The sequence below is a fragment of the Electrona antarctica genome, assembly GCF_951216825.1.
Source record: "Electrona antarctica genome assembly, chromosome: 23".
NCBI lineage: Eukaryota > Metazoa > Chordata > Actinopteri > Myctophiformes > Myctophidae > Electrona > Electrona antarctica.
Window position 1 is genome coordinate 17,609,024 of NC_136804.1, and position 25,831 is coordinate 17,634,854.

General features: G+C 42.5%; 2 protein-coding genes across 4 annotated transcripts; both read right to left on the minus strand.

Annotated features, from left to right (window-relative positions):
* Window positions 1-2,842: 2,842 nt before the first annotated feature.
* On the minus strand, window positions 2,843-6,002 carry fgf23 (fibroblast growth factor 23; the record flags this gene model as incomplete). Its single annotated transcript, XM_079494730.1, has 4 exons — window positions 2,843-2,992; window positions 3,620-3,904; window positions 5,257-5,360; window positions 5,765-6,002. The coding sequence occupies 4 exons, from the start codon at window positions 6,000-6,002 to the stop codon at window positions 2,843-2,845; spliced, it is 777 nt and encodes a 258-aa protein (XP_079350856.1).
* Window positions 6,003-9,004: 3,002 nt separating this feature from the next.
* On the minus strand, window positions 9,005-23,410 carry fgf6b (fibroblast growth factor 6b). Of its 3 annotated transcripts, none has more exons than XM_079494014.1 (4): window positions 22,616-23,410; window positions 21,599-21,702; window positions 19,030-19,254; window positions 9,005-9,099 (listed from the first exon to the last, which is right to left on the minus strand). In XM_079494014.1, the coding sequence occupies exons 1-3, from the start codon at window positions 22,962-22,964 to the stop codon at window positions 19,078-19,080; spliced, it is 630 nt and encodes a 209-aa protein (XP_079350140.1). In that variant the 5' UTR covers window positions 22,965-23,410; the 3' UTR covers window positions 9,005-9,099; window positions 19,030-19,077. The 3 variants fall into 3 exon arrangements, with proteins under 3 accessions (XP_079350140.1, XP_079350141.1, XP_079350139.1); XM_079494015.1 differs by lacking the exon at window positions 9,005-9,099 and adding an exon at window positions 15,326-18,815; XM_079494013.1 differs by lacking the exon at window positions 9,005-9,099 and having other exon boundaries at window positions 15,326-19,254.
* Between the last annotated feature and the right edge of the window lie 2,421 nt (window positions 23,411-25,831).

A 25,831-nucleotide genomic window follows, 5' to 3' on the forward strand; every position in this document is an offset into this window, starting at 1 on the left:
CGCTTGTTCTTCTAATCCAAACAAAAACATCCTTTATACATGGATGCCTGCATATTGCTTTTATGATAATGTATATTATGCATGTTGATATTGCGATACACATTTTCGATATATTAGCCCTAATTCAGATGGTACCTGTTCTTGGTATCTCCTGGAAGCAACATACTCTGGGGGACTAACAACTCTCACAGTAAAATCCTCATGGCTAACCACTCTTAAGAGTGGCATGTCTACTTCTTCATTGTTGTTCCTGACTGCTTACTGTTCAGCAAGTGATTATTTAAATGTATATTTAATATTGGATTGAAACAATGTTTTCAGTAAAGAGGGTGGTCTCATCACTCCCGGTCTTTGGTAAACAAGAAATTAAATTTCACGTGGGTTAGAAATGTCATCCAGTGAGCACTTCCAGTTAACACGTTATTTATCCTGTGTCCTGTATAAGTTGTATCTTCTGATTGGATGAATAGAGCGATTGTTTGTTCAGTAACGGGTCTCCCCGTCAGTCCAACTTTGTCAGTCCTGAAATAGGTTTCAGGTTGGTTGCCAATCTCAGCCATGAGAGAGTACCCATTTAGAAGCTTCAATTATATAGTGTTCCAGTTCCATTTTTGTCTGCTCACTTCTTTGTGTGTCATCACTTCCTATTTCACTTGTTTATGCTGTATCTTCTGTCTGTAAGTTCTCTCTCTCTCCTGAAGTTGGTATCATGTTCTGAAAATGTTTTGGGGCTTTTTCTGCCTTTTATTTGATAGAAAGTAGTCTGACAGGAAATGGGGAGAGAGAGATGGGGAGTCACGCAGCAAAGGTTGTCGGGATCGGAACTCAAACCCGTGACCCGGGCCATTTAAAGGAGAATTCCATACTAGAAGGTTTTCTTACCTTTTATATGTAGTTGTTACGTCCCCACCAAAGAGGTCCAGGTGTTATTTTGTGCAAAAGCTCATTATTGGCTATTTCCCCTACCATAAGCCCTAAATGAATTGCATTGAATTGCGTTGAATTGAATGGGGCTATGGGGTGTTGTGCTAATTCGCTTATTTCCATCTCTCAAAAAAACATTTTTTTCAAGTATATATATCCTCTCTTCATAATGTAAATATTATCCCAAGCGGCACACTTTACTACTTATTTAGTTGGAAATAAGCGAATTAGCACAAAAACCCCACCCCCATTGAGGGCTTATATTAGGGGCTTATATTAATAATGCACTTTTGCACAAAATAACACCTGGACCTCGTTGTTCGGGACGTAACAACTACAAATAAAGGTAAGAAAGCCTTCTAGCATGGAATTCTCCTTAACACCTTTTTTACAATAATATTACACCGCTTTAATGGGTATATGTTGCAGATTTGTAAATTAACAACAGGTATCCAATGTTGTGGAGTAAAAGTAATGGAAATACTCAATTGAACCAAATACCTCAAAATGCCACTACTTAAACCTGGTTATGCATAAAAACGGGTGACACAAATCTAACAAACAAATAATGTCGCTTAATGAAACAATAAATGACAGAAATCAGCAAATCACATGCACCCAATATTTATTTTACTTTACATTAGTTTATTTAATTCTATCACAGCAATTTCACCTTTACAGTCCACACAACTTGCACACATTCCTAAACTAAACATACCGGTAGTTTCTTGTAGGCCTATATATACTGTACAGTACACAAACTACTACATTATTTATATAAATAACAACGGATTTAAATAAATAAATATTATTTGAGATGAATTGTTTGCTGGTGGTGTCCTGCACCAAATAGCTTCTCAAATAAAGGAGTGTAGATTTGAAATCAGGAGCACAACTCTCTATGATGTAGTTATTCTTACCCTGTAGTTCAGTGGTTCTCAACCAGGGGGGGTCCCCAGATGACAGTAAAGTGCATGTAAGGACGTAAAAACGTAAAACATTTTTAATACGTAAAAAAATAAATTAAAAAGTCCATTACTGCCACAAATATACTATAAAAGAAAAACCTGGTCAAACATTGGCGATGGCCAAATTGTCAAATAATATAAGAAAGAGGCAAAACAATAAAATAGCTGATCTAGATCGGCTATTTTCACAATATTTATCTGTGGAACTGAGTCAATATAATCTAATGCCTCAATACAATTCCAAGTGCTTTTCAGGGTGGGCAGCTCCCCAGTTCAAAAGTGATGTTTGGGGGGTTGAGAACCACTGCTGTAGTTGACTTGCATACTTTCAAGTCATTGAGTAAGACTGGACTGGTCATTGAAAAGTAAAAATACACAGAGCAATCAAAACAAAAACAAAACTCACTGCTCTCACCAACCAAATAAATCATCAAACGTTTTTTTGTTTGTTTTTTTACAGATATTGAAAGATTAAGACTGAACAAAGTTTGGTCACAATCTTTAGAGGCAACAAACACAAATCGATTCAAGATTTCAATCTTATTTTCACAATCTCTCGCATCTTAGTAAACGGTGCGCTCAGTGCGCAAAGCCTTTGACGTGATGCAACTGCGTTAAATGCAACTTTAGAAACAATCCACTGCTTTAGAGTTCATTTCTCAATTATCACCAATTTCATTGTTAAAAAATGAATAAACCCTAACCTACTATCAGACCAATGGATTAAAGGCATGCATTATAGGCTACGGACCCTCGAATGGGTCCATCCATTCCTACACTCAGAGTGTATACCCCGCATCCCACATTGAGACCCACTGGGCTAAAGGTAGGCTTCTCCCATGTTCGGATAATATTTCAATTTGAGAAAAAATAAGTTTCCTCAGACCAGCTGTCAAAAACGAAGCTCATTATGGGAGGTTCACAAAACTCAAGGTCGGGTCCAATTTACATCATCCCATCATTCCCGTGATTCTGGGGCTGGCCGGGTTGTGGGCGTACACGTTCCAGGGGTCGTGGTTGGATGGCGCCATCTGGGTCTCCCTGGAGACGTGACCCTCTCCAGGCTCCATGTCCAGGTCTGCGTCATCCTCCGGCACCGCCTGGGAATAGCCATGGGACCATAATGAGCATTAACATGTCACGATTATTATTGTGCATGGGCAAAATAATTGCGATTTACGTTATATATCGTCATAATCTCTGTTTAAAACTCTTAAAATGCTTTTGCTAACAACTTCAACCACTTGAACCCCAGCATCACTTTTCTGGGACGGAATGTTTGCCAAAAATAGCAGATCTACAAGCTCACAAGCTTGTAGATCTGCTATTTTTGGCAAATAGATTTGGTAGAGATTGAAACAAGAAATACTATCAAGTACGTTCTTTATACTTCCCTTTTACCAATTATAGAGGGTTTTAAGTGGTAGGCCTACCGGATATGCAGCTGGGCAAATAAAAGGCGAATTGCATGCAGTGCCTAACAGGTCCATTTGGTTCCAGTTGTACACTCTCAGAGTTAAATTAACATAAATTGGGGGTCTCAGGGATAGAAATGCCATTAAACTGAAATAATCATAAAATTGAAATTAAACAGGTTGAGAATCACTGCTAGAGCTGTAAAGATATTCTCTCATGGGGTGTCCCTGGCATATCTTTTCAAATGGGGGTTCGCGGGCTAATACGTGTCAATTTGGGGGTCCTTGACATGAAAAGGTTTGGGAACCTACCTGGGAGTCGCAGCCCTCCTCCGTCTCGCCATGCAGGTTGGCGCCGTGCGGGTCCACCGCCAGCCGGTTCCTCTTCTCCCTGTTGTGCTGCAGCAGGCGCTCCAGCGGCACCGTGTTCTTCTCGGAGAGGAAGAGGGCGGTCTGCGGGAGGTTCTGGCCCGCCACGAAGGGCTGCTTGGAGCCCTCCAGGTTGAACAGGATGCCGGTCCTGGTGGAGAAGTACACGTCCCGGTGGTTCTCCAGCAGCTTGTGGTTGAACAGACAGTCGTCTCTGAGACAGATGGCCTATATATACCGGAGAGACGTGAAAGTATATGAAGCCACGTCAAATGCTGTAAAGCACTGGTTCACAAACTTTTTCATGTCAAGGACCCCCAAATTGACACTAATTAGCCCCGCGGACCCCCATTAGAAAATATATGCCCATTTTTTTTACGGCTCTAGCAGTGATTCTCAACCCATTTAATTTCAAGGACTCCCAGTTTCACATGCATTAGGCTACGGACCCTCATTTAATGGCATTTCTATCTCTGACACCCCAATTTATATATCGCAACATCAATGTTAATTTAACTCTGAGAACCACCCTAGCGGGTCCATTTGGTTCCATTTGTACACTCTCAGAGTTACACATGACCATAAGGGCCCATTTGGTTCCAAACTATCATTTAGCTGGGGACCCCCTAGAACTCCCTCAAGGACCCCTATGGGTCCCCGGACCCCACTTTGGGAATCACTGCTGTAATAACTCCATCATTTAGAACAAATATTTAAGAAGTAGTGAAAATAGATCTTCAAGCTCACAACGCAGCACGAAGCGATGCGTTTTGAGCTTGTAGATCTGCTATTTTCACTTCTTTGGGTCCTGGGGGGCAAACGTCTAATTTCTCATTTTGGTCACGGGCTAAAAGGTTTGGGAACCACTGCTGCAGGCCACTATAGTTCCCAAGCAGTGGGTCGGGACCCATTTGTGGGGTGACGCATTGTGAGGTTGTAGATCTGCTATTTTCACTAGTTTAGGTGCCAGGCAAAGATCTAATTTCTCTTTTGGGTCTTGGATTAAAAATGTTTGGAAACCAATAAAAGGCAGTGTATAGGTGAGTATATTTTGTTGAAAACAAAGGCTCTACAGCAATATAGAGTATTCGTTCAGTGACAGGATCTCCCCATCTCTCCAGTTCTTTAATAAACAGACTCTTTGATTATTATTTTTTACAGGGGTCAATTTCGAATACAATTTCCAATTTCACGTGTTGTGTTGTGTTGTGTTGTGTCCTGGATGAGTTAGTTCACTCCCCTTGTTGGAATTTGTTATCCCGACCTGAAAACGTATTATGTGGCTTACTAAAGAGCTGGAGAGATGGGGGAGACACCTGTTACTGAACAGACACCATACCAAGAGCTATTTAACACTTATTTTAACAAATCAGTTGCACCTTTTTAAGTATATGAAATAATAACATAATGGGCTGCGACTCTCTAGGCCTAATCAAACTTTCATAAATGTTGATTTTTATTTTATTTTATCTAAATTTTAATATAGCCGAACTAAGCTCACAACATTGTGATGTGACTCATTGACCTTGTGAGCTTATAGCTATATTTTCACTATCTTTGGTATCCTACTGTATACTCACAGAACTGAACGGGGTTCCAGCTGCATCCATGCACACATAACGGTTACTCTTGATCCCAAGTATCGCAAGGCGCTCCCTCGACTCAGACTTGAGTAAAATCACACCTGTTACAATACACAATACAATTCGTTTATATATAGGCATTCCAGATAACGGCCGGCAAAAGCAACATGAGACATGCAGTATAAATCATATTATTCAAGTATTCAATTCAAAAGTTTAAACAAAACGTTTCATCAAATTAAAAACTATTCCAACATTTTTCAAAAGTATAGGCCTATTTCATAAATAAAATGGGGAAACCCATAATTTCCATTAAGAAAATAAAAACGTTTAAGAATAGTGAAAATAGCTGATCTACAAGCTCACAACGCAGCGATGGCTGTGCGCTTAGCCTTGTAGATGTGCTATTCTCACTAGTTTGGGTCCCGGGCCCCGGCCAAGCATCTCATTTCTCTCTTGGGTCTTGAGCTAAAAGGTTTGGGAACCAGGCTACTGCATGACTTACTGTAAGAGCTCCTGACTGTGGTTTTGCGCACATGGCCATTTAAACTGATCTCCAAGTAGAAGTTGTTCAGATCGGTGGTGGTCTGCAGATGGACATATCTCCTCGGGTTCCCCCAGTTAGAGCCAACCAGTGGCGACGGGTTCGCGGCACATTCCGCCAGTCCGAATCCCTGGATAACCGCGAGGAAGAGCGCGAGCACGGTGTCCTTGGTGGCAGATCTCTTGTTGCATCCCTCCATCCTGGAAAAAACAAATAGCCTCAACGCTTTCTGCTCCGAGTTGCTTTAGAAGAAGACTTGTTGAGCAAACTGTTGGAGCTGCTATATAGCTATAGAAGAAGACTTGTTGAACAAACTGTGGTTCAAAGTTTGGAAGTGCACGCTATTTAAAGGCAGCCAGCCTGCTGCAGCCACTCCTGCTAGCTTTACCCATCCTTTACGCACGCAGCGCTCCTCGCCCCCAGATGTGCGGCTTTCTGGCAGCGGAAGAAGGGGTCCATGTTACATACCGGTAGCTACCCTGTCTACTCAATCAGCCATCCTGGTCTATATTGTGCAATCTGTTTATGGTAAGATCCTTCCTGACTCACTCATCATAAACATTTAACTCATATAGTCTATAGTGCCTAATGCCTATACACTACAGGGTCCATTTGGTATCATTGTGTATAGTCTCAAGGTTACAAATTCATACACGAATAGCCTAGGATTTTACTGTATTCCATTATGGAATACATTATACATGTACTACATTTCCATACTAAAATGAAATAATTTGATCAGGCTATAGCTGTATTGTGTCTGTCTGAAGACATATATGTACAAATATTTGATTGTCTGCCCAGGAGTAGGCCTATACCGTATTTTGAGATGAATTGCCTACATGAGGTTTCCTGTTATGTTGGTGAAATAAGTAGGCTAAATATACTTAGTCCTACATAAATAAGTGCACGTGCCTGGTTAAAAAGATCGTTGCCTCGTGCATATAATCTATATTATGGCATTAATAGGGTGTTTTTATTAATGCCATTTTAAATTGTACAGTCAGTGCGTAAACTGTAGGCAACAGCAAATAAACGAGCAGTGGGATTTTTGTCAGCTGTTACACTGTTTCAGCAGTGGAGGGCGCCAACGTCTAAACCAAAGAGTTGCCCTCTGCAGTGTAGCGTTTGCTTTGAAAATGATGCTGATCAACTAGCCAACATATAAATGAGTTAATGAGGCATTGGTGGAAGAAGTATACTCAGATGTTTTACTTAAGTAAAAGTAGTAATATACCACAATATAAAATACTCTGCTAAAACGGTTTGTCTTTGACTTGACAAAAGGTCCAAATGTTTACTTATAAAGTAACCTATTCACCATGCAGAATGTCCCATTTCATCATTTTATGTTTTCTTAACACATGAAAATTCACTATTTGCAAGTCATGTTTATCTGCCTGTATTTATTGCCCATTTCTGGGAACCTATCGGCGAAAAAAAGAAGTGTGTGTGTGTGTGTGTGTGTGTGTGCGCGCGTGTGTGTGTGTGTGTGTGTGGAAATACTCCTAAACTAACTGTAGGCCTACCTAGAAAGTATTGTACGGTAATTGCTTACAGTAGCCTACTTGAGTACATGAAGGCTACTTAGTTACACACCACATTATTGTAATTGGTGCATACAAAACGAAACCAAAGGGCTATGCCTCAACTCTAGAATTAAGTTTTCACCATGGGAAAGGTTCAACTGTAAAGTAAATAATATATAAAACAGTGGTTCTCTAACCTTTTCACGGCAAGGACCCCCAAATTGATGTGTTTGGCTGCAGACCCCTTAAACATTTTGTGCCAGGGACCCCAGCAAAATGTGATTCTAAAAAAACAGCCAAAATACGCACTGAGCTTGTAGATTGGCTATTTTTTAATAGCCAACGTATAGGTTAAAGTGGTTAAAATGATGATGCTATATTATATTATTTTGCTGGGGACCCCTGGGAGTCCCCGGGCCCCACTTTGAGAACCACTGAAATAACATGGCCTGTGCCTTGTTTGTTAAGGCAGTGTTGAAATTATTCCAATACAAACTCTGTGTGAAAGAGGCATTTTATTCCATGGAGAACTGGAAGTGAATTGAAGGTATCCACAGTGGAGCTGATGAAGATATTCATGAGAAACTTAATTCTACCATGGTGGAAAAATAGGTCAGCTCAAGTTTCTTATTGTGGTGCGTACACACACACACACACACACACACACACACACACACACACGTGCTCATGCGTGCTCATGCGCGCGTGTGTGTGTTCCATTTGCGTGCGTGCGTGCGCAGCCCCGCGCACGCACGCGCACACACACACACACGTTTGTACTACTATACTGGTGGGGAATTTTAGGACGTCAATTTAAAATATGACGTTTTTACCAACTTGTTGCATGCTGGAAATAGCCAATCTACAAGCTCTCAGTGCGTCCTGAGCTTGTACTGTATCTGCTATCTTTGGTGTGCAACTACGCATAGGCTAAATCAGACATAAATCCAACCCTAACCCTGGATCGTAATCTATATCAGTGGTTCCCAAAGTGGGGTCTAGGGACCCCCAGGGGTCCTTGAGGCAGTTCCAGGGGGTCCCCAGCTAAATGATAGTTTGGAACCAAATGGGCCCTTATGGGACTGTAACTCTGAGAGTGTACAAATGGAACCATTTGTACACTCTCAGAGTTAAATTAACATTGATTTTACAATACAAAGTGGGGTCTCAGAGATAGAAATGCCATTAAATGGGGGTCCGTAGCCTATTGAATATCAAACGGAGGGTCCCTGAAATTAAAATGGTTGAGAATCACTGCTAGAGCCGTAAAATGTTCTCTTATGGGGGACCCTGGCATATCTTTTCAAATGAGGGGTCCGCGGGCTAATTAGTGTCAATTTGGGAGTACTTGACGTGAAAAGGTTTGGGAACCAATGCTGTAAAAGGTAAATGACTGATCCCCAATCTGAAATTGGCTATTAACCTATAATTGTAGCCTAATTCTAAAAGTCAGTTTTCTAACCCTAGAAAACTAACTAAACATATTACTTGTTACACCATCACTAAACACGGGTATAAAACATTCAATAAAAAAATATTCTCATAAAAATATATTGAAGTACAGTAATGCATGGCAACTTGAGGTACTCGTCTTCAATATTTCATCATGACTTTTCACAAAAAAAACGTGCACATTATTTTATACATATTCCTTTAAAAAAAATGGAGTTGGGAACTTCTCCTTTGGTTCCTGGGACATGTGAGAATGGTCCAGTGAAGGAAAACAAAACAAAAAAAACACACGGAGGTCTTCACCCGAACACCTGCCTGTAGAAAAAAAACAGGGATGTGGGCAGGGAAACAAACATACCTTCTATGATGTCACTGAGCATCATGAAGGTACTGAAAGACCCTGCACTCACCTCAGACATCAGCAACATTATGAAAATTACAAAAATATAATTGTCTGGGTGAAAATCACCCGTGGTTACTGCCCTAGGGTTAACCATAAAACAACCATTTCCCAACTATTTCTCAAAATCTACTAATTCACAAGTATAGTAAGCCTAAGTAAGTAACACACACACACACACACACCAGAGAGAGACCAAATAATCCAACAATGAAGGTATGACTCCAACCCCAACCAGTAAAAAACAAACTTTTATTGGTTTATCTCAGGAATACAGTAGACTGCTGTGCACAGCACATACGTACAAAAATAAAAGGAAAAAACTTTTTTTTTTAATATCCTTACAGCACTCAGTTTTTTCGGAAACAAATGATTGAGGAAGTCTTGCTGTTGCTTCTCATGTGTTACAGTCATCTTAGCAAACCCAAACTAAGGCAGAAGGTGAGGTATATATGAGAACACAGATGACAGGAAGAAAATAAAAAAAAGTGGAGGTACAATAAAACAGCAACGTGACCACATTGATACACAAACAATGCTGTGTCACGCATGGGGGCAGCCATGTTTTCAATTCAGCTGAGCGTGATTAAAGAAATAACAGTTTCCTCACCTTATATGCGCGTGTGTGCGTGTGCGTGTGTGTGACAAAATGTAAAGGTTATAAAGCAGATACTTTTGGATTGCGTTTTTTTGGTCAAAGCTGAAAGGGGAGATTTTCACACACAGCAAAATCCTGAGTGTTAACTTAGCCCCGGAGTGTATAAAAATAGACCCTCTCAGGGTCCATTTTCACACTCCCAGAGTTGAATTAGCACTGCAGCGTACGTACAAAGGAACACATACTCTTCAGTGGCCATGGTGCTGGAGCATGATTCAATTGTGAAAAGCATTACTTCCTTTTATGCTTTAACCACGTTAACCCTGTGTGTCCCTATTCTGGACATGTAATTATAGGTGAAATCTTTCAAAAAGTCTCAAAAATGTTTTGAACCATTTCAAGATTATTATATATTTTTAAATTGTCCATAATTAAAAGAAAAAAGAAAAAAAAGAAAAGTTCAAGACTTTCCAGAAAATAACCCATCTAAGTTGGGAGCGTATAGATCGGCTATTTTCGAATATCCTATAAAATAGGGCTTGAGTGGTTAGAAGATGTGGTGAATAAGGTGCTAGAGATGCTAGACCAGTGGTTCCCAAAGTGGGGTCCGGGGACCCCCAGGGGTCCTTGAAGGAGTTCCAGGGGGTCCCCAGCTAAATGATAGTTTGGAACCAAATGGACCCAATATATGGGTCTGTAACTCTGAGTGTACAAATGGAACCAAATGGACCCTAAAGGGTCCACTTGATTCCATTTGTACACTCTCATAGTTACATTAACATTGATTTTACAATATAAATTGGGGTCCCAGAGATAGAAATGCCATTCAATGGGGGTCTGTAGACTAATGCATGTCAAACTGAGGGTCCTTGAAATTAAACGGGTTGAGAATCATTGCTAGAGCCGTAACAATGTTCTCTTATGGGGGTCCCTGGCATATGTTTTTAAATGGGGGTCCAGGGCTAATAAGTGTCAATTTGGGGGTCCTTGACATGAAAATGTTTGGGAACCACTGTGCTAGACATCTTGACGTCAGAGGTTGGTGAGTCTTTCAGAAAACTGTTAGGATTTAGAAGGCGTTTGTAAAGTCGGCCTCAGTTCTTAATGGGTTAAGTGGATTCAAATGTTCTGGACAAGTAGTTTAGAACCTGCATGCAGCCTCGTACAACAGCATTACATTTTTTTTTCTAAGCCCAAAAACTTGGAGCTTAAAGGGCTTTCGAGAGCAAGAATTTTTAACTATAGAGAAAACTGAATATAAATATTATTTTAATCGTTAGTCCACACCACAGGCGATGCTGAACGACGAGGCGGGGATCACTTTCAGAGCGATTTGACCGGCGGCCAATCATAATTCACCTGAATTTACGCTCCAACACGTCCCTCACATTCAGCATGTTCACCGAAGGCTATCGTTCATCACTGCGGGCACTCACATCATTATTTTATGGTCGTCTTTATAGGTATCATTCTTGCTGCATTACGACATCAATATAACGTTGTCATATATCAATAACACATCGTTGCCCTCATTCATAGATTCCCTGGCAACCAGGCCAGAAGCAGAAAGGTAGCATATAGAGTCGGGAGCTGAGGAGAAGAACCTCACGATCAATCAATCTTAAATAGTACTACAAGTACCCTGTGTTCATTTAAACTGGAGAGGACAGATGTAACCAAATTGACCGCTCTCACAGAGTTACAAATGGATAAATGAACACGAATAATTTGACTGTGTAGCAGTATCGTCCCATAGCAGGACACTAGCAGTGACACTGTGGTGTGTTCAAAGCTCAAGGTTACTTTATTTTGTCTCTGGGGAGAAATGTGTCTTGGAAACAAGGGACCAGCCGCATTGTGTGTGTGTGTGTGTGTGTGTGTGTGGGGGGGGGGGGGGGGGGGACCTGCTTTGATACTAAATTAGAATAAACATACCAAGGATTCGCCAGTGATGTCACAACTACACGTCATATAGTAAAGTGTTTCAGAATAAAAGTCCAATGAAACCCCTTGCAAAGATCTGTTTCATCAGAGCCATAGAGTATAGACAGAGTTGTGACATTGAGGAGGCAGAAAACAGCCCGGTCACGTGGTTCATGTACTCGCGCGAGCCCATAGACTCCAATGCATTCCGTAAACTTCCGGCGTCCCTATTCGCCAATAGAAGTCCATGTAGAAGACCATTAGACTGGCCCCATGAAGTGAACGGAGTTGTCGTAACTCTGTCTTACTCTATGTCTCTGTGTTTCATTCACACCAAAAGTATAAAAAGCTGACGAACAAAAAAACACCCGCCTCTCTATGAGCTCTTGCACATATGCTGCCAAATTGCCGACCCGTGAGTGGCTATGCCACTCGCTAATTCTTTAAATCGAAGCCAGTTCAATTACAGTGTTGTTGTTTTTCCGTACATGGAATTGTCATCCAAAGACATGAATAAATAAATGAGAGGGGGGGGGGGGACCATTCCAGCCCCTTAAAAAGGATATCTGTTCCCCAAAGATGAATTTACGTGCAAGCAATGCATGTCACAGCTAGAGCGAAGAGTAGACTGAGGACAAATCCTACACAGCAGAGGGTAACATTTGCTGGCATTAGGCCTGGGTCGGCCTTGTGTAGCCAATCTAGCCATCACCTGCTATCGGAGATCTCCACCTTTACATCTGGCTACATGAGACTAGGCCTCTGTCACCCAGCTAGCCACTCAAAATATCTTGCTAGCTATTATCTTACATATTCATCAAAATAAGCAAGCCTCAGTGCTTTACAACTAGTACCGACTACTGACAACAACAAATTAAGATAAGTGCTATTTCAGTGTTAGGGTTTTCCCCAGATGCGTTAAAGACTGATTGATCAACACTAAATCTCTTTCTACACTGACTCAGTCAGTGTACAAAGATTAATTTGTACTTCACTAGACCACAACACATCATTTGTAGTTTGTTGTAAATAACTATTTTTTGTCGAGCAGCAATATTAACAGTATCAAAAGGTTTATGTGATCAACTGTAAATTAAGCCATGAAAATATTTCTTCCCTATGTGTTGATTATCCAAAATATGGAAATTGCTGTTGTTAAAATATGACAGACAATGCACTATACTCCAGCTTGTAAATGGTGCATTTCTATAGCACCTTTTCTCCAAAGCGCTTTACAAGAATGCCACAGACGAATAACAGTCTAAGTCCACACTATTGATCCATAATGTATAAATGATAGATAAGGGTTCAGGACAACGAGGCCTTTTCATGGAGGGGTCAGAATGAAATTTGGACTTAGACTGTTTTTCGTCTCTCTCACACACACACACACACACACACACACACACACACACACACACACACACACACACACACACACACACATTCACACAACAATGGTGGAGGAATCCATGCAAGGCACCAACCTGCTCATTGGGAGCAATTGGGGGTTCAGTGTCTTGCTCAAGGACACTTTGACACACAGACACGAGACTCTCTGCTTACGGTAATAAAACACATAATATAATACCCTGATTTGATTGGGAGAATCAATGACAAATTCCCATTATGGTTCAGTCTGTCATATATGGTCTGTTGCCGATCAATGAGGCTGTCACACTAGATGCTCATAAAGACGCCTCTTGCATTTCGAGGTTACTCCAGCTCTAAGGATATCGATTAATGCCAAATATTATACAGTAGGCTATACTGTTGTTAACTGCACTGTGTGTAATTTATATTTTCAATGTCACTGTAGTGTAATTATGCAGTAAACTGCACAGGCTGCCACTGACATTTTACAGTTTCAGAGGCAGCTGTAGCTCAGACATTAGAGTGGTAGTTCAATCCCCAGCTCTTCCTGACTTTGTGTCAAAGTGTCCTTGAGCAAGACACCGAACCCCTAACTGCTCCCAATGAGCAGGTTGGTGCCTTGAGTGGTTTCCTCCACCGTCGGTATGTAAATGTGTGTTTGAATGTAATGCACATTGGAAAGCGCTTTGGATCAAAAGCATAGCACTGTTTGAATTGTTTGACTGGTAAGATTATAAGATCTTTTTGTAATTGTTGTATGGTTTGTCAGATTGAGACTGACTATATTAAAATTGTTTTGTTGGTGCAATCTTGGGTCATCTCAGGAATTCACCCTTTAAAATACAAAAGCTCTAGTACTGTCTGTACATCTGTAATGAGTACATGGAATTGTCATCCAAAGACATGAATAAATGAGAGGGGAGGGGGGGGGGGGAAACATTCCCCCCTTAAGGATATCTGTTCCCCAAAGATGAATTTACGTGCAAGCAATGCATGTCACAGCTAGAGCAAAGAGTAGACTTAGGACAAATCCTACACAGCAGAGGGTAGAATTTCCTGGCATTAGGCCTGGGTCGCAGTGTAGCCAATGTGTAGCCAATCTAGCCATCACCTGCTATCGGAGATCTCCATCTTTACATCTGGCTACATGAGACTAGGCCTCTGTCACCCAGCTAGCCACTCAAAATATATATAATACATATTCATCAAAATAAGCAAGCCTCAGTGCTTTACACCATACCGACTACCGACAACAACAAACTCAGATAAGTGCTATTTCTCCAGGTTCCAGACCAGAGGAATTGGTCAAGGGAAGATTTCCCAAGTTCAAGTACTCTTGTCATTTGCGCACAGAAAACAACCGGTAGCTCCAAACCCTCTATTGTGCAGCTTTGTGATGATATAAAAATTATATAAATATCTTAATATATAGGCCTAAAGCCCAAACCACACCAATGGGTCGACACGCAACAAAACCATTTTAGCATTTGTTGCAGCGGTGTGATATGTCCTGTTGCACGTAGGCGCATGTCGACGCAAGTGATTCAATTGGTTTAATTCAATTGTTGCTTGCAACTACATGGGTCTACATGGGTCTACTCGCAACCGTTTGGTTGCAAGGAGTTGAATGGCGACCCATTGATGTGGTTTGGGCTTAACAGTAGAGACCTATAGTTCTATTATTGAACAGCAGAGGTGGAAAGTAATTAGTTACATTTACTTGAGTACTGTAGGCCTACTTAAGTACAATTTCAAGGTACTTTTACTTTACTTGAGTATTTCCAATTTTCTGTACTTTTACTTCTACTCCACTACAATTATTTGAAAACATTAGTTACTAGTTACGTGATGCGACATGTTGTGAGCTTGTAGATCTGCTATTTTCAATACATTTTAATACATTTTATACATGATACCATGTGAACTATAACGAGTAGTACTTTTACTTTTGGTACTTTTATGGTATAATTATGTTGATGCCAATACTTTTGTACTTTGATTTCCGGACTGTTACGTAACAGAGTATTTCTACATTGCATTACTTTTTCCACCACTGTCGAACAGCATGAACAAAATCAAGAGCTAGGCAACAGAGCTAGCTGTGAACACCAAGCCACATCGTCAGAGGGACACACCCCCTCACCCCACCTAGACGTGGTTGTGCTTAGCCTCGTTCCCAGCCTTACTCATCTGCCAAGAGAAAAGCCTGGTCACGACCTAAGGAGAGTGTTCTCGAGCCAGAACATCCGTCGGACATATTTCCCCCGGATATGTTATTTTTCGACTAATAACAACACTTGTTTCATTCACGGACAATGTAAAGCGTCAATGTCATTTGCTACTGCCAAGATTCTGGTACTTCCATACCACTCAACCGGCTAGGTCTTGCCCGGCGTGGGTTGTGCTTGGGAACAGTGGAGCTAATGCAATTATAAGCTCAGATTGCATGGTTAACCTGAAGCTGAAACAATTAATGGCACTCCTAACATAAACAGTCCACAATAAAACAGAATTAAATGAAAAACGAATCATTGAAGTGGATCTTTAATTGTCAGGGCCCTGTCAAAGCACAGGCTACACCCACGTCTGACTGCTTGTGATGTCACTGCAGTCCAATCCTTGCATGGCATCTTTATTCCTTTAGGACCAATGTGCTGTCTCCTTTTTTTAAGAAGGCATTTTTTTTGGCATGGACATTTTTGGGTACGCCGCTCTAGAGGACATGTTCTATGGTTTTCAATCACACCGGGCAAGTCCAAAGAATCAAGGCACACCTGCCTTGTCTAGAGTGTCTATTTTCGCTATTGTTTTTTCTTCATTTTTTGGGCGAGAGACGTTTTTTAGGGTATAGAATTTGCCTCTGAATTGGAAAATGAGTGTGCACTAAAGTACTGATACAGTAAATATAATAAAATGGAAAAAAAAGGGAACCACTGCTCTACAGAGAGAACAAGGATACGACTAGCTCTGCCTTAACTGTCTTCTGTGCTGGCTGCTCCGCTCCGCACGCACACACTGCATTAACTCTGCAGATGTCCCATCCCCAGAAATATCCCAACACGCAACTACTTGGAAGGGAAGGGAGGGGTGGGGGTGGGGTGGTTGTTATGGAGCTGCGTTTCAAAGAGGCAGGGTGTTCAGTGTTGTTCACAGTACACAGGGAAGTCGGATTCTTTCGAAACATTCTAAAATCAGTGGTTCTCAAACTTTGTCATGTCAAAGACTCCCAAATTGCATTTGGCCATCTGGAAATAGTTTGTGTCAGCCATGCAGGGACCTCCAGTACAAGATTTGTGTTGATGATATGTTTAATGAAATATTCCGCGTTTTTCAATTTTGTCCGAGATTGTTTAGAAAATAACGGATGAATATAGAGTTAAAGTGGTTAAACTGATTTCAACACATTCTGGTGGGGACCCTCTGGAACCCCCAGGGGGCAGGGGGGCCCCCTGGGTGTACCAAGAGCCCACTTTGAGAACCACTGTTGTAGAGAGCTCACCGACATGCTCTCACTCCCTCTGTCTCATCAAGAAATCAACATCTGTGTTTACGTTTCCTTATTTTAGACACAGATACAGCACAGCACACACACATACGCACGCACACGCCGGAGGTGACCAGGACTGAGGCCATGGTGTTCCACTAACAATCCGTAAAGCGCGTGATGCTAGTGATAAAGATGAGAGCTTTCGGTACAGACAACTCGTCTTCTTGCATTTATGCATACATGGATAAACGTTTTCTCGCTTAAAAAACAAAATAGGCCTACATTTCAAATTCCTTTTTTGTGGGAAAACAGTGTAACGACCTACATACTGTACATAAGCAGACCACCCTGCCTGGCCACTGGGCCCGGTCCAACAGTCCACGACTCTGACCTTGAACTAAAAAAAGGCTCATAGGAGAGAGAGGAGGAAGCTCCCGGGTTACAGCTGGAATCCCAAGGTCCCGTCGGGGGGCTGGGGTGAGGGAGGGGGTGTGGGGTGGGGGGGAGTTCGGCTCAGGTATGTGGCAGGCTGCCTGTCATCCAGGCAGATCCACATTCTTGCAGGGGGTTCGACGGACAACAAAGACAGTGGGCCAACGCTCTGCCATAAGTCTCTCTCCTGGATTAAAATAGTCCCTCTTCCTTCCTCTGTCTGTTCCAATAAACGAACGACTCACACCGGTCGGTTGTGGGCGGAAATGTAACCTTCCTCTTTCAAGTATACAGCTGCAGATATTATAAGCTGTGACCGTCAAAGGGGTGAATGCACACGGCAAGATTCTCATTTTGTCCTAATTAAAATTCACAGCCACACTAATTTAAAGGGGATATATTTTAGTATTGCGACGCACAATGACGATAGGTTTACAAAACATGGCTCATCTTCAGCTTTGTAAGCCGGTTCATAATGGCATTTTGGGGAATTACACCATTTTGTAAAAATCCAACCAAAATCCATCCTTTCTCAGGGATGATTAGTACACAGTAAAATCATCATTGTTAATTTCAGCAGACAAAGTATTTTACTGTGCTGTACTTCAATTTAGAGAATTGTCAGGTGATCTTGCAGCGTGCATGCACTCTGAGTGGAACTGCACTGTCCTGGGTCCAGTGCCATACATTGACTTATCCATAATTACATCTAAAATCCATCTGCCTCGCTGCCACTGCAGTGCTGCTGCAGAGCTCATTGACAAGTGGGAGACTGACGGTGGCCCACCAATGCCATCCTGACACAAATGCACTGGAAATAAAACGAACACACAATGTGGGAGAACATTTTCTTATCAAAGCGCTTAGGCACCATCGTTGATGGCCACTGTGCAACCTGAACTGTTTTTGCCTCTATCGGGCAATTGCGCTAAAAGCAGCGTAAAAAAAAGCTCCTGTTTCTCTTTTTCGTTTGTTTCACATTGTAAGTATTTACATTATTTTCAACGACAGTAGACATCATTTTCTGCAGCAACTGGCAACGCACTAAAGCTACAATCCTTACAATTGAAAAACAGCGACCTAAAGCTAAACGCTTTTAGATCAGTATATCAACAGTGTCCGAGATAATGTGCACATACACGTCTACTGTGCACATTTAATTTTCCCCTAAGTCTGTTCTTGTGGAGACAATCCAATCGGAGGGAAAGAAAATCGTTAAATCTTTAAGAGTGTTGCCCCAACAGCCTGGACAGAGGTAATGATCTCATGTCAAACATACAGGTTCCTGTCAACATCATTGTGTACCAGGGGAACCATATTGCTCTCTGCACCAGAGTGAATATTACTTAATCGATCTAATTACAGAAAAGAAAATAAACCAGAGATAGTCCTGTCCCCCTCCGAGGCCTCTCCAGAGTGTCAGCCCTATTTCTGACTCCAACTGGGTGTCTCTTACATGCATGTTTACAGGGGCCACAAGTGGGAACAGCAAGGCACCTTTACATCGTGCAGCAAAGGAAGTGCATTGAAAGAAGAAGTCTCATTTTTCACACTGCTGGCCATCTAATAACTGAGCAAAAAAACGCCAAAGCGCTAAAAAGGTCAGCTTTTTAGAGAAATTAGGAGCTTTAGCGGACAGTTGAGCGAGAAGTCCATGCATCCCTTCATCCAGTAAAGTGGTTCTTTGAGGTAATAAAAAGTATTCATTTCACTCTGTAAAAGCACAGGATACAGCTCTCATCCTCCACAGGAAGTGACATACTTCAGTTACAGCAAGCACCAATGTAAAGTGAGACAGGCAACGGCTTCAACTCGTCCTGTCAATAACCATAAAAACAATAAGCAGCACAGTATGGCGTGTATACATATATGTTCTGTATATATATGTATACATAAATACATATATATATATGTTTTAATACAAAGAGAGCTATCCAAATATACATATATAAAGAGAATAAATATTTGTGTAGCTTTTTCGCAGTCCCATTTGTGTGTGAGTATGTGCGATCACCGCATTTCTGTTATTACCTGGACGTACATCCACATGTGCAAATTTTTGTGAGTTATTGCCAGTTCTCATAGTCGGGGGAGGAAGTGTGTGACAGTCATGGCGGTGGTGGCCTTGTTGCCTCGCTTCACGCGGCCGTGCTTGCTGAGAGCGATGTAGAAACCCTTGTAAACAGAAGACTCATAGGCGTTGTAGTTGTTTGGCAGCAAGGTCTCCTTGAACTTGCATTCGTCTCGGAAGGCTCTCTAGGAAGTGTCCGAGATATGGAACAGGGTAAGCAAATCAAGCGATGCATGATGAACATCACAGCACATGACATGGTTTCCTTATGACCTTCACCTAATACTTAGAAGGCATACTTTAAGGGAAATTGGAGGAGGTGGCATTTTGTTCAAATAAGAATTGCCCTTTTCAAATGCAGACGCACCACCCTCTTACTTTTAACCTAGTCTTGCGTTTGCCAGACGATCAGAGATCTAAGCCTATACCAATACATCTGGTGACATCTACGTACAATTCTACCTATAGGGGATGGAAAACTGGGTGTAAGTAACTTGTACATTTAACCCTTTAAGACCCGAGGACGACTCTACAAACGGCTTTTAAATTAGTAGTTCTCACACTTTCAAAATGTTTAAAAAAATAGCAGATGTACAAGCTTTGAGCTTGTGTACCTGCTATCTTTTAATTGCCAACGCAACAATCTAAAATGACACAGGTTTTAATGGGTTAATAATTAACTACATTTGAAAAATGTTTAGGGAGATCCTTCATATTGGGATGGTATCAGATGTGGGATTCAAAGCAGCGGCTGTATAGTGTAGGTTTGCTAGTGGACATTCTCACCGCTGTTCTAGCAACTACATTGAATCTAGACGTCACCAGACATATTGGTAGGCGGATATCTCTGATTGCTTAGCAACACAAGACTTATTTTAATCTAATTTCTTGCATGACATTAGCTTTACAAACATTACATGGTGGATGCAAGCCAATAACCTACATTTCTAATTATAACATGACATGCATATTAACATGACACCATAGAGGTGTGTGTGTGTGTGTGTGTGTGTGTGTGTGTGTGTGTGTGTGTGTGTGTGTGTGTGTGTGTGTGTGTGTGTGCGTGTGCGTGCCTTATACTCTATTAGCCTGAAACTCAACTGATTGTTGATGATTTTAATCAGGGGCTGCAGCCAAGCAAACAGGCTACTGTATGGTTCTCCAACACGGGGTCCAGAGTGTACAAATGGACCAAAATTGACCTGTTTGAATTACTCACTCTCAGAGTTGAATTAACACTGAGGATTTTGCATGTTTTTACAGGGCTCCCAGAGGTAAAGACGGGGGTCCGTGCGTCGCCTAATTAAACTGGGGGTTCTTGAAATTAAAAATGTACTCGATAGCAGTGGTTCTCAATCTTTTACGGCCGGGTTCGACGTTCCACAGATAAATATTGTAAAAATAGCCAATCTACAGCTTTGTTGTGATGCGTTTGTGAGCTTGAAGATCTATTTTCAACAAAACAAAAAAGAAAATCTCTTTCTTATAATTCACAATTTGGGAAATGTTTATAGTAGCGTTTGTTGATTACTTCTGATGCAGTAATTGTCTGATTAATTTCTGTTTTTCTTTTTCTTTTTTCAAATTAAATTGTCACTTCCCTGTCACCTGGGGACCCCCCCAAAAAAACAAATCATGTGGGGTCCCCGACCCACAGGTTGGAGAACCACTGGCTACAAAACTGATTTTCTTTTTTAACACAGTAATGTGTCACATACATATTGACATTTGACCCACATAAGACAGGGATGATCTGTGCAGACATCAATAGGCAATAGACCAAATACAGATGTGTGATTGTCTATATATATATAGCCTATACCTACATCGATTTTCTTCACTTTTTGGGAAAAACCTCAGCTCTCATGATGCTGAGAGTCATTATCAGGCTCAATGCAGTCTATGTACAAGCAAGTGAAACTGAATTATCATTCATTATGTTCACTCAAGGAGAACTCAGGCTACTCAATGTCAATGATATAGACAAGTGGTTCTCAACCTTTTCAGGCCGTGACCCCCCAAAATAATATTTTAACTGGGGACCCCCCCAAAATAATATTTGAACTGGGGACCCCCCACAATAATATTTGAACTGGGGACCCCCCAAAATAATATTTGAACTTGAGACCCCCCCAATATAAAGTAATATTTTAACTGGGGACCCCACAAAATAATCACATTTGAACGGGGACCCCCTACCCTGACAGAGTTGAGGCATTCAATATTGTTTGACTTGGTTACACATATATTTTCAAATGTTTTGACTCATTCTTATTTGACAATTTGGTGAATGTTTGACCAGTTTTCATGGTAGACTAGTTTTGTTGATTAGCTACTTTTGATGCAGTATTGGTCTTTTTATTTTCTTCCTTTTAAAAGTCCTTAAATTGTCACTTCACACTGTCATCTGGGGACCCACAGGGCACAGGTTGAGAACCACTAAATTACTATAGGCTATTATTCAGGACATATTTCACTTCATGAACGTATATATACGAAATATAAGGCTACAGTTGCGCGCACACGTACCGTTCCATACAACCTTCCTCTGCTGTTCATTGCGACAAACAGCTGACTTCTCACGCCACACATGCTGATCACTCCTCGCTCCACCGTAGATATCTCTATAAGACCTTTAAAACCAAACAGAGCCGAGTTAGTTATAGTTAACCAACCCTCATGTCCTCCTGTCCAGCACAGCACACACACGCTGCCACTGCTGCGACTGGCCACTATAACACGTGCATCAATGCAGCAGTGGGTGTAACCTTGCAGGTGCATTGCGACTGGATGGAATGCATTGCTCCATGGTGAAATTGCAGTTTATCAGATGAGATGCATCATGCAACGTTTGTATTTTAAAAAGCTTTAATGTCTCTCGCCAGACGTGCATGCATGCGTGCATGCATTGGTAATTTGTTTCAGACCCGCTGCGGGACTGGGGAGAGTGTAAAAATAAGTGTGCGTCTATATCGGTCCAAGCATTCATGTCATGTTTTGGCCTGGGAAGATATTTCGCAGTGACGAATGCGAGGTTTTTTAATAGATTTGCCTTTGCTTTCGCAAACTTTCAACAATGCCGACACGACAACCTATTAAATATCATGCAAGATCAGCAACACACGGTGTGATCAGTGTTCATTTAGCTCTGACAGTTACAAGAAAATACATTGGCAGACTCCTTTATCATTTTGTAACTATTATGTAGGTTAAAATAAAGCTGCAATCCGGTGATTATTTCAATCAACAAAACGTCATTTAACCAATGTGTGTAGTGTAGAGTATCTGAGTAGGCCTATGTTAATCCAATACAACAAGTTCATCTGCAGTGGTTGGGAGGAGGTGGTCCCTACATTAGTGTCGGGGAGGTCTAACATAGCCTACATGTATGCTCATGAACGGGGATTCCGTATAGATGCGGAGGGAGGGGGACTAGCTATAGGGTTCGAATCCCCGGGGCAGGACGGATGAAAATTGCGGATTGCAGCTTTCAACCCTCTACAATGGATGCACGGCGCATCGCCGGGCGGATAGGACACAACTCACTGTATTGGTTCTCGCTGTGTGTGCCGCTTATCCTGCCGTCCGGGAGCACCTGCAGGTGAAACCCAATGCCCACGTTGCAGTAGAGCCGCCGCACTCTCTTGATGCCCAGTAAATAGTCACTCTCCCAGTTCAGCTGAGACTTGTCGCCGGTCAGACCCAGATAGGAACGCGAGAAAAGGCTTTCCCAGCGCTTCTCCAGGGAAGTTGCATTAGTCCTGCTCGGGACGGGGTAGGACGACGCAATCCCCAGCAGAGAAGTCGCTAATATAACGAGCAGCGCTGTAGTGCAGTGCGTCCAGTGCGTGCGGGTGGGCATGCTGTGGGCGCACCTCTGCGCAACAACGGCCATCCGGCGCGACCTTTGGTGGGGCACGTGGGCAAAGTTACTAGCGGCCCTGGAAACACGGCTCTTCTTATTTTGCCTCCTCGTCCTTTGGCATTGTGGTAAAGAAGGCTTGTTTTGGGAAGGCGGGTGATGGTGGTGATCACGGAGGCCCCGGGCACGGAACCAGAAGAACCAGAACCATAGCCCGAGGATATCTGAGCGGTGCTGCTGCGACGGGCAGGGCGACAGTGACAGAGGAGCGCTACGGAGCTTGAGGTGGCGGCGATGACCATCTTTTGCAGCTCCGCGCCTCGGCCGTGGAGAGGGACCACTCACCAAACTAGCTCACCTTGCAGGAGCTGCACTCGCATCCCGATCTCGTGTGACATCACTCTGACTTCACCCACCGCCACCCCATCACCACACGAGAGAGCGAGAGAGAGAGAGAGAGAGAGAGAGAGAGAGAGGGGGGGGGGGGGGGGGGAGAGAGAGAGAGAGAGAGGGAGAGAGAGAGAGAGAGAGAGAGTTGCAATCCAGCAGCAATGAGTGCGCAGCGCCTCTGAAAACGCAGCAGAATGCGGTGAGCTCTCAGTCCGGACGGTCTGTCATTTGGTGGGACAGACGGTCACAGGACAGGACAGGGGACGGGAAGGAAGGGGACTTTCATTGGGGAGCGTCGTTGAGCGATCATGGGATGCGATGGATCCTGTAGCAGAACCCAAATCGGGACGGCTGGTCATATGTCTGACAGCCCCCGCTGCCTTATTTAGAAAGAAGGTGTAAAAACAGTGCGCAAGTCACCGGAGAGGCAACGGGCCTGGCACTTCCTTTAGCTGTTTGTCCAGGAAGTTTACACGAGCAAATACTTTGGTCCGGTAACATAGCGCGTGTATTATTGTAAGAACACACCTAGCGTGCAATCCGTGCATACTGTGATGATACCATACCACAGCTAGACTAAATAAAATACTACGGATTTTCTTTTTTCTTTTTTGGTGGTGGTGGTGGTGGGGGGGGGGGGGGGGGTGGGGGGGGTAACGTTACATTGGATTATTCAGGGTGGTGGAGGTATAGGAATAGGGGTATAGGAATAGGATGGGCACACCGTCCGCGGGGAATGCCCGTGCGTCACAGGACACCGCTCCAGGTGTCCATGTGCTGCCAAGGAACGCCTCTACTCCCCCCAGGCCCACCTTGGCAACCAGAGAGGCGCTGTTCTGAGCAACACTTGTCACAAGAGGGCTGCCATTGATGCATGCACACAGTATAAATCCCAATCCATGTCCATTTGGTTACATTTGTTACACTCCAGACTCCAGAGTGTACAAATAAGAGCTATATGTATCCTTTTTTTTGTCACTCCAAATTGTCACAACAAAGGTTGGAGTGACTAAAGAAAGGATAGGCTATCAGCTCTGAGGATTTTACTGTGCAGGCAATGATGAAGAATTTGAGAATCACAATGGATTTTCTGAGATGCATGCCAATAAACAATTCCCTACTGCTTAAGGTAGGAACTGGCAGGTTGCATGCATTATGCAGCAGATTAAAGTGAAAATGCCCAACAACTGTAAGGCAAGGAAAGGTTTAATAAAAAGCGTTTTTATCCGAGCTGTTTTTTCGCCATATACTTTCAACTACAACGACCCTATCGGTTGGGAGGTGTGTTGCACTCTGAAACACTGGGTGCGTTCGAGATATGCACACTGACCGCACTGCCTATACAAACTAATAGGCGAGTGCTCTCTCGGGGTTAAACTGCGAATTTCCGAACGCACCCAGTTTGAGAAAAATAGCCGCGTTTATACACGTTTGCTCTGTAAATATAGTGGTCCCAAAAACAGGCTGAAGTTGCAGCATGACTGTCATGATTATGACAGCCATGTTTCAGGGCTAGGCCTAGATTAAGCATTATTAAAGTGTTAAGTGAGTAAGTGACAATGCAAAACAAACTGAGTTGGTGCAGACCTGACGTTTGTCCCATAAAACTGAACGCTAGTATGGGCTACTTGTTATTCTGCACGTTCAGTTCTCAGTCTGGGTTCAGTAGCAGATGGAGCTGTCCCAGACAGATGCCCTGAGATGTCTGGATGGTTCATGATGGAATAGCAATATTAGTGTATTTTTAGAATCCTTCAGTCACACCTGGACAGGTAGTACCTATAGTGCGGTACGAGGTGTACTCTTGTAGGATATTTGTGCTAAAATAGTTTTTTTTTGCAGATCTTGGTTCTAAAGAGTCCAAACTATGAGAAACCGATGGAGTTCAAATTGTTTCGGACCCCCACCCCCTTTCTGGGTGGGGGGGTCATCTATTTTGGGACCTCCCAGAACAATATGCCAGCCATTTGACGCTCCTACATGTTCAATACTAAACCTAAAATAATGTTTTTTGACACATCGTACTGCACTATTAGGGATATTTCTTTCCAAGCACATGTAACATCAACCATGGAACCGATTTTTTGTCATTCGTCCAAAAAAGATCATAATGGAGATAACTTGAAATGGGAGAGATGTAGGCCTACCGTCCCCAGTGGGACAGACTGACTGACTACACCAAACTGAATAGCAAATTAATCTGGGTCAGCCTCTAGATTTGCTGGGTAAGCACAGCCTTGCAAGCAGGCATACCGATAGCCTGAATAGACAAAAGTACAGAGCCATTGACAAAGTAAACCTTAAATCAATTTGTGAGTGGGCGACTGCTATAATGAGGAACGGTTTGGCACGCTGCTGAGCTTGGACACAGATTCAGCCAATACTGCTACAACACTTTGAGGCAGAGGTCATTAATGAAAGGTTTATTTAGATGTAACTACATTTATTGTGATTAAAGTAAAACCTATGTGCCTAAATCTCTGATCTTATCTGCTCTCTATTCTGTTAAT